Source organism: Dermatophagoides farinae, chromosome 5 (genome assembly GCF_024713945.1).
Source record: "Dermatophagoides farinae isolate YC_2012a chromosome 5, ASM2471394v1, whole genome shotgun sequence".
In the NCBI taxonomy this organism is placed as follows: Eukaryota; Metazoa; Arthropoda; class Arachnida; order Sarcoptiformes; family Pyroglyphidae; genus Dermatophagoides; species Dermatophagoides farinae.
In genome coordinates this window covers 2,503,007-2,515,767 of record NC_134681.1, presented here as the reverse complement: position 1 = coordinate 2,515,767, position 12,761 = coordinate 2,503,007, and the positions used below count along the sequence as shown (strand labels likewise).

The 12,761-nt window shown below is 30.1% G+C and overlaps 3 protein-coding genes across 4 annotated transcripts; 1 reads left to right on the top strand and 2 right to left on the bottom strand.

The window, feature by feature from the left end:
• Window positions 1–249: 249 nt before the first annotated feature.
• Window positions 250–2,257, bottom strand: LOC124495803 (mitochondrial basic amino acids transporter). Its single transcript, XM_047059235.2, has 2 exons — window positions 1,279–2,257; window positions 250–1,185 (listed from the first exon to the last, which is right to left on the bottom strand). The coding sequence occupies exons 1-2, from the start codon at window positions 1,420–1,422 to the stop codon at window positions 364–366; spliced, it is 966 nt and encodes a 321-aa protein (XP_046915191.1). The 5' UTR covers window positions 1,423–2,257; the 3' UTR covers window positions 250–363.
• A 1,305-nt stretch (window positions 2,258–3,562) lies between these two features.
• Window positions 3,563–9,176, bottom strand: LOC124498700 (uncharacterized). Of its 2 annotated transcripts, none has more exons than XM_075731373.1 (4): window positions 8,765–9,176; window positions 5,367–5,808; window positions 4,300–5,307; window positions 3,563–4,221 (listed from the first exon to the last, which is right to left on the bottom strand). In XM_075731373.1, exons 2-4 carry the CDS (start codon window positions 5,725–5,727, stop codon window positions 3,725–3,727), a joined length of 1,866 nt encoding a protein of 621 aa, XP_075587488.1. In that variant the 5' UTR covers window positions 5,728–5,808; window positions 8,765–9,176; the 3' UTR covers window positions 3,563–3,724. The 2 variants fall into 2 exon arrangements, with proteins under 2 accessions (XP_075587488.1, XP_075587489.1); XM_075731374.1 differs by lacking the exon at window positions 8,765–9,176 and adding an exon at window positions 6,061–6,201.
• LOC124495813 (superoxide dismutase [Cu-Zn]) lies at window positions 8,774–10,875 on the top strand. The gene is made up of 4 exons (XM_047059247.2): window positions 8,774–8,990; window positions 9,117–9,573; window positions 9,645–9,929; window positions 10,021–10,875. The coding sequence occupies exons 2-4, from the start codon at window positions 9,190–9,192 to the stop codon at window positions 10,129–10,131; spliced, it is 780 nt and encodes a 259-aa protein (XP_046915203.1). The 5' UTR covers window positions 8,774–8,990; window positions 9,117–9,189; the 3' UTR covers window positions 10,132–10,875.
• Window positions 10,876–12,761: the final 1,886 nt, after the last annotated feature.

Here is a 12,761-nt window from a genome sequence, read left to right as displayed (position 1 = left end):
TGTGATAAAGTTGTAAGAAACAAAAGGTGAACGGTTTTTTAACATTCACCAGTTTTTACTGTATTACAATATTCGAGTGTTTGATTTATTTCTGGTTTTTTTTATTATCGATTTCAAAAAAAATGTCAAATTGTCATTTTATAAATTCTACTACTGCTACTACTACCACTACTACTACTATGCGAAATACTGTGTGGAAAAAAATAAACATTTGTTAAGAAAAAATGAGAATCAATAACATCGAAAATGTCAAGTGCACAAAAAAAATTATTGAATTTATGTTAAATTTAATATAATTATGGTCATTTATAGAAATGGCGAATATTATGTTCTGTTTTCGTTTTTTATTTATTATCGTAATTACTATTCTTGTATTAATGACGATTTATCATTGGTTTTTGTTGTTGCTGTCGACGTTTTTGTTGCAGCTGTATTAGCAGCAGCAGTGGTTGATGTGACACTTCGAATATTGCTAGATCTAAATAAATGATTTGTTGATTGATTAACATATTTTTCGTATGCAAATAATGTCCACGTTACAACAACAAATGTAGCACCATTTGCGGGAAATGCGCGTATTAATGTAGGGCTACATCCACGCATCAATACATTGAATCCTTCACGATCGATTATTTCACGTAAACAATGTGAAACAGATTTATAACGATTATCTGCCTGTATACGGGATTTGATCACATCTAATGGATAGATAACTAACCATGATAATGCACCTGCAGTACCACCAGCAGCCAACATGTCAAATGTAGATGGCTGTTCTGTTGCTAATGCCGATTGATTTTTTTTGGATTTTTGTTGAAGATTACCAATCATCCATTCATAAGTGAAAAAATAAGTTGCAAATGCTGGACAATCACGTGCAAGTGTTATACCGAATCCACGATATAATCCACGTAGACCACCTTCATTTCGCAGGATTCGTTTCATACAATCCCATTCGGTTATTGAATTTAATTGTGCACGTGTTTTAACCAATTCCATTGGTGAACTTATTATAGATTGTGTCATACCGGCAAACAGGCCGGCTATACCGCTCCAAGTAAGATCTTGTTGTCGAGATTGTCCAGGACAGAAACGCATCACTGATCCATATACACCAAATACAACAGCATTTATCGCTGCTAATCCGGTTAATGGTGCCCTAATTCCTTTATAAAGTGAAGATATCTATGAAGAAGAAATAGAAAAAACGGTATAAAAGATATGATTTTCTCCTTGAAATATTTTTCATTAAAATAGTGAGGAGAAAAAAATATCTACCGAACAATTACGTATGACAGACATGGCCGATATATGTTGTTGACTTGTCTGCATGATCACTTTAACGGTATCGAATGGATGACCAATAATAACGCCAGCAGCGCCACCGACACATCCGGATACGAAATCAATTGGTGAAGCCATTTTTTTTTATTTCACAGATTAATAGAATATTGTAGTGTATATTTTTTTTTGATTGAATCAAATTGAATTGTAGGAAAATTTCGTATACAATATAGGCGATAATTTCTTTTCGTTCGTTTTTGCTTATAGGGCCAATAACAATGATATTGATGATGATGATAATTTATTTATCGATTCGATAATTTTTCTTTTCAATTTCAATAATTTATATTATGAATTATTACAATACCATCCAAGTGGAGGTGAATGTAATAAAGTGAATAATTTGTTTATAAACGAATTCCACGACACAATCGATCGACTTCATTCCAATTATTTGGAATTCAAATTTCAATCAAAAATGTTTGAATCAATCAAGAATCGTAAAAACGCACACACCCACCATCGAACTAATTACAAAAACGTTCGCGTTATACACACGCTTTTTTGTTGTATCCAAAAAAAAATTGAAGAATTTGTTGATTGATGTGACGATTTGACCGCGAAACGAAACCAATTTAGACGTGAGAAAAAGCAAGATGAATGGATTCTTCTTTGATCAATCAAATTGAATACCGAATTCAAATGACCGGCAGAACCAAGAGAAAAAAATTTGTTTTTTTTGATTGTTTTGTTGTTGTTGACAGTTGATGTGAAACTGCCTGGGACTGCTTCAAAAATGTTTGACTTTAACTTTTTTTCCCTGTCAATTTTTTGTTTGCCCTTATAATCAGAAAAATAGGAAGATTTTCGATAATCGATTATTATTATTATTATTATTATTAGTGACAATCATTGATGACGACGAATTTTGAAAAAAAAATAGAATCACGAGATAGATAAATTGAAATATTTCTCTCTCTCTCTCTCACTGTGGTTATTTATTTGATTATGATGATGATGATCACATCTATTTATCAATAAACTTTATCCAAAAAGAAAAAAAAATTGAAGATAAAAATTTTCTCTCTCTCTCCCATTTTCCATCCCCAAATACCATCCCCACCACCACCATCATCATGATCATGATTATCACATCAGTTTTCAAATAAAACCCACTAACCAACCATTCCAAAGGGGAAACAAAGCAATGCAAAAACAGAAATGAAATGAAATCTTCAACGACAAAGTTTAGTTTAGTTTTATTTTGGTTCATTTTTTCTGTATTCATCAGTTTGAATTCCACATTTAATATCATTGATGATGCGAAAACTCTGAACGAATGGAAAAAAAATGAAGAGAAAAAAATGAATTTATTGATGATAAACAAGTCAATAATTGCCATTAAAATCTAAAAATATTGAGTGTTTTTTCGTCCAAACTACCACATTTAAATGAACAACAATATGGATGAATAAATGAATGAATGAATCAACAAGTGGAGAAAAAGGAAGAGGTCATTGTCATTGGTCAGTTTTTAATTTTTTTTGTTAAAAAAAAACATATCACATGTTTTAAATGATGGACGGAAACCGGCCAATAATTGTTTCGATGTATATATAAAACGTCAAACGGCAAATGCAATGCATATCAAATTTTATAATGATATGATTTCATAATTTTTCTTGGATTCGAATCAATGTGCTGATTTTTTGTTCCTATCTTCTCTCTCTCTCTCACTTTTTCAACACAATCATCTCAATCGTCTTTTTTTTGGATTTTATCCTATGAATAAACCAGAAAGAAAAAGAAAGAAAAATTCTTGAAAATTCACACACACACACACACGCATACAATCATCAATCAATCAATCAATCGTTTTCTCATTTATGATTAATCTAATTGAATAATCAATTGAATAAGATTGGTGGTAGATATCAAATTTCAAGATATATTGCCATATATATTTTTTCTTTCATTCAATCCATTTTTTTTTAAACAAACAGTAATGCATCACACATATATAAATATTTATTTCAAATGAATAAACGAATCGAATAATGATATCATTTTACCAAAAAAAAAGAAAAAAAATCAAAATTGGAAGCAAATGATAATCATCGATGATGATGATAATGATAATGATTAGACATTGGCCGTAGAAGAAATTTTCCGTTTTTTGTTCAATTTTACTGAATTTCTTTAAATGTATTGGATGCATGTTTGCCCTCTCTCTCCCCCCCCCAAAAATAAAAAAAATAAAAAACAAATAAAAATGAAATTTTTTTTTTGTTTTTTTTTCATAATTTGAAATTTGATCATATTTATTCATTCATTAGATTATATAATGTGTGAAAGAAACAAACAAACAAACAAACAAAAATAGGAAAACAAAAACAAATAGAAATTGGAAATTAAATAGAAAAAAAATCCTTGATAATTATCAATGAAAATTATCCTTATGATTCTGTACGAGCCAATCATGATCATTGCAAAGAATTTCTACCGTTATTTGTCCATTATTCATTTTAATGAATCGTACTAATTGAAATCGATTCGATTGTAGTTGTAATTGTTGTGGTAGTTGTAATTGTGGCTGCTGTTGTTGTTCTTCCATAAGACGTACAATGGCCACAATTGAACCATTTGGTTTTAATTGTCGAAATAATTTCTCTGGTACAGTACCATTACGAATGATTGGTTCGATCAGTATTAGATCATATGGTGAATAATTTTCACAACCATTACGGCCATCAGTTTTGCAGAAACAAAGTTGTAAATTTTGATAATTTTTCGCCACAATTTCCTGTGATTTTGTCACCAATTCTTTGACATTATCAACACCGACTACAAATTGACATAGATTTGCTAGACAACAAGTTAAATGACCCATACCGGAACCAATGTCTAATACACGTGAATTTCGTCGTAAAAATGGTTCTAAATTGAATTGGAAAAAAATTTCAGAAATTCAGGACACAAGAACAATAGAAAATACAAATAACAGGAAACACATACCAATATATTCCAATAGACGAATCTCATATTTTAATGGAAATGAATGAGAATTTTTCCTACCAGCGGCTATCGAAATGATTTTATCAATATTTGCATTTGTACCATAAAAATGACGTCGATCAACCGCAGCAAATGTACGATGAACATTTAAATTTTTTGAATTATTATTCATCTGATTATAATGTGTTATCGGATCAATAAGTGTAATTTTTTGATTTAAAAACTGTCGAACACGTGACATATCAAATACTGATGTTGATGTCGATGTTGTTGTTGTTGGAGTTGTTGTTGTTGTTGATTGTGGTTGTGGTTGTAATGATAACGAAGATGATGATGATGATGATGATGATGATGATGCAGATGATAATGAATCCTCTTGATTATTATCATTACCATTATTATAATATAATTTATAATTAATTGATTTAAAATTCATTAACTTTGGTCTATTATAATTATAATCTGATTTAAGATCATTCGACATTTCATCATTAATTAATAAACTATTCATTTCATTGATTGGCAAAGTTGTTGATAATGGACGTGGTGGCGGTTGTGGTTTCAATGATGATGGCGGTGGCGGTGCCGGTGGTGCATGTCTACGTGGTCTACGTGGTGATATTATATCGGCTGATGATGAAGCTTCATTATTATTGTTCATCATTGATAATGGTAATAATGGTGATGGTAATAATAATGGTGATGATTGTAAACTGTTTGTTTGGTTATCATTATCATTGATATTAATATTAGCCAATTCAAGTACATCATTTTTAGCTTGAATTTCTTCACGTAATTGTTGTATTGTTTTTTCCATTTCAAATTTTTCCTTTTGAAATGTTTTTTTCGTCGTTTCAATCGTTTTCAGTTGTTGTTGAATCTGTTCATTTTTCTTTGTTATTATTGTTTCTAATTGATTATTTTTTGTTGTTAATTTTTCCATCATCGATTTCAGATGATCCAAACAATTGTGTCCATTTTCAGTGATTTTTATCCGTGAATCACAATCTAGAATTTGAAAATTATCAATTTTTATCATGTCTATGTTTTTGCCACCATACACTTACCTGGACAGATGATTTCTTTATTAAGATTATCAGGATTCTGGAAACAATTCTGTTCATGTTGTTGTAATTCGGATAATTTTATGAATCTATTACAAGTTTTATATTGACAACGTATATTCAAACGATTCAATAGATTACAAAACGAACGTAATGGCTGCTGAAACTGATTTGGATCCGATGGTTTACGATCCATTGGACAGGTTTGACTTTTATTCATCATCATCCAATTTTTAATACATTCATTACAGAAAACATGATCACAATTTGGTAAATAAACAGGATTATCCAATACATCCAGACAAATTGGACATAGGAATTCATCACTGATTTTTGTTTCAAAACGTGTTTGATCGAAACCCATTATTTCTTTTTTGTTTTGTTTTGTCGTCACGATGAAAGATTAAATTCAAATTCAATTCAATGAAAATAACATGGCTCTTATCTAAATGATAAAAAAAATGAGAACAAGAAAACAAAGGCAAAGAAAAAAAATTATCCAAAATGCAACAATTGACACATGTACGTGGATCCGTGTGTGTGTGTGTGTGAAATAAATAATAAAATTTAGATGCAAACACAAACTCATTTTTCTGGTAGTTGATTAATTAATAGAGAAAAGGATTTCATTCCAACAAAAAAAAAAAAAAATAAAAATTATTGATTTAGTGAGAAACAACAAATGAAAAAAAAATACCATCATAGTAACCCGATAAATTATCAGCTGTGTGTCCCTGTGTGTGTGTGTGTGTGGTCGTATGAAAATGAAATAAGATCTTGACTAGATTTTTTTTTCTCTGGTCTATTCTAACTTGGAATTAGGTAGATAAAAAAAAACAATAACTAATTGTCACCATGTGTTATCGCATATATCAAAATCAATTGTATTTCATATTATCATCATCATCATCATCATCATCATCATCGAAGGAATTATCAGCAAGAGAAAAAACAATTGTAACCAACCAACTAACCAGTCAAACAAAATGAACAAGGCTATATGTATAGATTACCATAGAAGAGAAACATATTTTATATCATTCTAAATCCATAGTTTGTGGGCGCATATTTTATTGATAAATAAAAAAAAATTTATTTTGTCATCATATATCAAAGTATAAAGAAATTCTACATATATATTGAGAGAGAGAGAGAAAAAGAATAATGATAATGATTGGTAGTGGTTTTGAAGAAAAAAAAATGGGATCGAGCTGATAAGGTGCGATTAACACAATCCATCTAATGACGATGAATGATCCAATTTTTTCTATTTTTAAAACGTACGTAATACTTTTTTCTGTTATATGATGATAATCCTATGAAATCAGTTTAATCACGGAATAATAATTTGTCAGGTGTAGTTTTTTTTGTGAAAAAAAAAATTTTTTTCCTATGGTAATAATTATTTACTTTCAGAATTTTTCTATATTTATTCATCAAAATTAGATGATAATCAATTGATCATTCGATGGATTATTGAGATTTTTTTTAAGTGTGGGAAAAAAGAATACTTTCTCATCATCATTCCAGTTGGATTGTCATTGTTGATTACTGATATCATCATCAACATCATCACATGACAAGACATACTGGCATTTATTGATCAGATATATTTTCGTCAGGTAGTAAAGTGAGAAAAAATCAATAATCAGTAATAATAATAATAATAATAATAATAAAACCTCGTGATTGAAAATCATGAAAAAGAAGGAAATTGCCAATAAAATAAAACGTATAAAAAAACACCAAACAATGCAAAACAAACAAAATTTGCCGGAGGTTTTCATTTATTTATTCTTGATCACAATGACGGAATAAAATTTAAATTCATTTCAAGGCCAAAAATAGTTGAAAATTTTGACTAGTTTTATTTGATTCGAATCGATTTATTTTCCAAGTTTTATACAAATTAATCATAAATAAATCAATATTTGATGATACTTGATTTCATGATTTCAAATGGATCATGTAATCATTTAGTGTGTCTTCTTTTTGTCTGAATAATTCAACACGCCCAATTATTACACAAATAAATGTAGAAAAAAGGAGGAAAAAGAAAAATTCGTTTTGCTTTGAAATCTAAAATCTAAATCAATTGATTGATTGATTCATTGATCAAATTGTAAATAAAGACAGCGTAGTGGAAACCAGAATTAAATATTCAATTTTTCAATGTCAACCGCATGATGATGATCACACATCAGTAGCAGGTAAATAATGATTCAAGTGATAACACACAAATATCTTTTACAACCTTGTGTAATCAAATGAATAAGAAAAACAGGAAAAATTGGTACATTGCGTTCGTGTATTGAATAAAGAAATTCATGATTCATATATTCGATGAAAGAATGGGTGCTCGTGTATATAAAAACGATTGGAAATTTTTTTTCATCATTCAATTGCTTTTATTTTGAAACTAGCCATCTTAATTCTTCCATTCAAAATGCGTTTCTTATCATCATCCATCATGATGGTTATGGCCATCATTGCATTTGGTTCAATGTTTCTAATTGATGAAACCTATGCGCAAAGACGACGACCACGTAATTATAATCATATAACTCCATTATCATTGGGTCAAAGTGGCAGTAATGGTGGTGGTGCTATTGGTGGTGTCGGTAATGGAGGTCGTTCTAATAGCGGCGCTAATGGTCGTGGACCATTTTTTGGTGGTATTTTTAATCGTCGTGGTGGTGGTGCTAATGGTGGTAGTGGTGGTAGACGTACCGGTAGACGTGGCCGATTTTAATGAGAAAAAAAATCTTAAAAAATTATCTGCCAATCTTCATTATCATCTGATTATCATTGATAAAATGAACGAGAATTATTTGATTGAAAATTAACCAACAACAGCAACATAATAATCCAGATCTATTTCATTCTAAATATTTGACTACTTATTCACAAATGATGCAAGTTTTTTTTTGTTTTCAATTAATGAGGAAAAAATTAATAAAATCAACTTGGTTATTAATTATGAAAAAAAAATTTCTATAAGTCATCAATTGATTGATTGATTGAAATCATCATTGTTGATGGATCGATTATCTCATTGTCATATAATGATAGAGATAGAAGAAAAAACAGCTGACATTTGAATATTTTTTTTTTTGTTCTGATTATTATCATTATCCATTATCGATATGACATCGATGTCGATTCAGCCAAAAAAAACAGAAAAAAATTGAATTTCTCTTTTTGTTTCTATAGTCCAGGTTTCACATCTGTTGACTATTTATTTATTTATCTCTTTATATTTACTATATCCAGCTTTTCATTAACGTTTACTCTTCATTTTTTTTCCACACAAAATAATGATGACTTTCTCTCACAAACATTCTTTTTTTTCATAATATCATCATCATCATCATTTATTTATATATATATGTATCCCATACCTTGTTTTCGTCGTTGTTGTGGCCGAATTTGTCTTTGACATCAACAAGCTGTTGTTGTTGTTGTTGTTATTTTCGTTTAATATTTCCAGTTTTTTTTCTGTTTGGTTGTTGTTTGTAGTTTTTTTCAAAAACAAAAAAAAAAAATACAGAACGTATCATTTCGATTCGAGCAGAGTCATCATCATCATCATCATCGTCAAACTTGTCAAACAGCAAACAACACAAGGTAAGAGTTTGAAAGAATTGAAACAAATTAATGATTTTTCTTCATTTTTTCTGATCATTTGTTTTTTTCACTAAACGATTTTGTATGCGTGTTTTTTTTTATTTTTGGTCGTTCCTTTTTGATTAGCAATACATAATAATCAATTAGCAGCAGCAGCAGCATCAGTAATAGAAAACAATCGATTTGATTTGATCAAATAATGGCTATTGGAACGATTGCAAAAATTATTCTATTTACCTTTGGTTGTTATCAATTATTTATGATTGGAATTTGTCAATCATATTTTGGTGGTGGTGTAGGTGCTGGTGGTAGCAATGGTTATCAAAATAATCGTGGTAATGCATGGCAAGGATATCGTAGCTATTTTGAGCAACCACAACAACAACAGCAACCATTCCAACAATTCTATTCATTTGTACCCCAACAGCAGCAGCAACAAAATTATTTTCAAACAAGACAAACACCATCATCATCGACAACATCACAGGTTGCAGCATCTACTACTTCCGCTTCTGAGTCATTGATTGCTGTGGCAAAACTTGAAGGACAAAATGTTCAAGGAATTGTACAATTTCGACAAATGGTAATTATTTTTTTTTCTTAAATTTTTTCGATATTTTTCTAGTAATTTTTTTTATTCATAATCGAATGGAGCCAAATTCAATGAATTTACAAGTATCTGGCCGTATAACAGGATTAACACCCGGTTTACATGGTTTTCATGTACATCAATTCGGTGATACACGTAATGGTTGTACTAGTATGGCAGGTCATTATAATCCAGATAATAATAATCATGGTGCACCAAGTGATCAAAAACGGCATGCCGGTGATCTGGGTAATATCGAAGCCAATCAAGATGGTGTAGCTGAATTCAACATGTTTGATCAACGTATTTCATTAACCGGACAATATTCAATTCTTGGCCGTGGTTTAGTTGTAAGTAGATGATGTTTTTCATTTTTATTTTACTTCCTCATAATTTTTGTTTCCAAATAATTGATCTAATCATATTCTACCATTACATTAGGTACATGCCAATCAAGATGATTTAGGCAGAGGTGGTCAACAGGATAGCCGTACAACGGGTAATGCTGGTGGACGGGTTGCATGCGGTGTTATTGCATTGGCTGCTCAATAATAATCACATCATAACATAATCGATGAATTATGTTTTTGTTGTTGTTATTCTAACATCATCATCATCATTTTGTTTCATTTTTCTCTATATCTCTCCTGGATAATAATCAAGATCTGCTTACTGGCTATTTTATTCTGGTTTATTTTGCACATACATCATTTAAAACACACACACACACACACACACTCAGACACTGAAATACTGAAATCAAATCAAATCAAGCAAACAAAAAATAATGAAATAAACGGGTTCCTTACAACTAAAACTGTAGGTTATTATGATTATTACATTAAAAAACAACCCGATACAGAGATATATAGGCTTGTTCGTATGGAACCCACCACCAACACTGCAATACATATCATTTTCTTGTTCATTCTTCCGGATTCATCAGTTTGTTGTTGTTATTGTTATTTTTTATGTTGTTGTTGTGTTGTAAAAAAAAGGAATGAATCAATGATAATGATATGGCTAGATAGATGGATAATTTCATTGATTAATCAATCAATTGATTAATTATATGACCAATTGATAATAATAAAACCAAACATAAATATAAAAAAAAATTTCCGGGTATCTATACAGCAGCAAAAAAAAAATTGGTAATAACCGGATTTGTCTAATACACACACACACACAAAACAAAACAAGCATAATTTTTTTTTGTTTCACCATAAAATTGTAATTGAAACTTTATAAACTTTTGAAAGAAAAAGAAAAAAATTAAATAAAATATAAAATGGCCATGTGTGTGTGTGTGTGTGTGTAGGTGGCAATGATGAAATGTGAATGCATAGAGAAAAAAAAGAGGAAATCAAATAAAGAAAAAAAAATGAATGAATCAATGAATGAATGTAATATGCAATCGCGACAAGGTCCAAATGTGCAAACAGCAAAAAAAAAACGAGATATGCAATTCCATTCGCATTGAACAAATGTACTGGATATTTTACCTTGACACCAATTGACGCTTTGTTTGTTTGTGAGTGTGTTTGTTTGTTTGCATTTTGTACATTGTAAAAAAAATTGATGATAATTTTAAATTCTTAAAAAAAAATAACAACATGATTGATAAGAGAAACTTTGATTGAAAAACAAAAAGATTATTTGTTGGTAATTATTTCCCGTTTGTGATGGCCAAATAATAATCGACTCGTCCACGAACAAAAAAAAAAAATGAAACCGGACACTTGCTTGCTTTTTGTTCATCAAATGAACCAGAAGAGATTTATTGAGTTTTTTCCATTCTGTCTGTTTATTCGAATCAATTAATATAATCATAATAAATTCAATCAAAATTTGAACATCTGCACATTTATTGCAATGTCCATCCATTCTATAATTGGGACCATAATTCACCGATAGAATAACATATGTGACACGCGACATATCCTGTTGACCAGATTGATTGAGCAAACGATAGTAACAACAACTGGACAATTACAATGTCTCTCTGTGTGTGTGTGTGTGTGTGTTTGTTTGTTTGTGTTTACAAGCATCTGGTTCAGTTTATATTCCATTAGGCTACAATAATATAAGCCAGACACATACACACAGAGAGACAGATGTATAAATTTTTCTGGTTTACTTTGAACACATCACTTACATTCACACACACACACACACACACAGAGAGAGACATGCATGGCCAAAATCATCCAAATGGAATCGGCCAAAATTCTCAAGAAAACTCTCACTTGAATAGCTGGTTGAATATTTTGTCATTTTGTTTTGGTCTATTCACTAACACTCAATCTGGAATGTATTCAGCAATATAACTTGCACACGCACACACACCACAAACATCATTTTTATGAAAAAACGAAGAAATTTCCAATGTTTACTGATCGGTTCCGGATCATTCATTCATTTTTTCTCTGTTCTTTTTCAATTTCCGCAATTTTTTTCTTTGTTTCATTAAATAAAACACAGAAAAAAATTATTAGATTTTGTTCTGTGTGTGTGTGTGTGTGTTTGTGTATGTGTTTCTGTATGATGAATCTGTATAACAACAACAAAAACAACCACAACAACATCCAAACATCGAAATCGACCATAAATTTTTAAATTTATAAAGCAAATAACGCGAAAACAATTAATTTTCGTTTTTTGTACTTTTTTTTGTTGGGTTTTTTTTCTTTTTGATTTTATTATTCGTCTCTATTTCATGTGTGTGTGTGTGTGTGTGTGGCCGTTACCAGGATACCGATATAGAAACGATCATCAAAACACACCAAAGTAAAGAACTGATCATTCAAATCTGTAATAATAATATGGCCATAGCCAACAACAACAACAACAAACAGAACGAAAACAGAAATATGATCAACAGTGAAAAAAATAACTAACCAACCAACATAAAAAAAAATGTGACAACAAATCATTCAGACAGGAATTCATGATCATTTAGAACACACACATACACACACACACATGGATATCAAGATATGATTTTCAACAACAACATTTCTGGTTCTAGTTTTTCGTCTAACTACTACCTAAAAAAAAAATTTGAGAAAATTTGTTTACATTTTTTGTGTGTGTGTGTGTGTGTATGTCACTCGTTTTCATGTGTACAGTGTATTTGTGTGTTTTTTTTGTGGATTTTTTTTTAACAATCAAAAAAATCA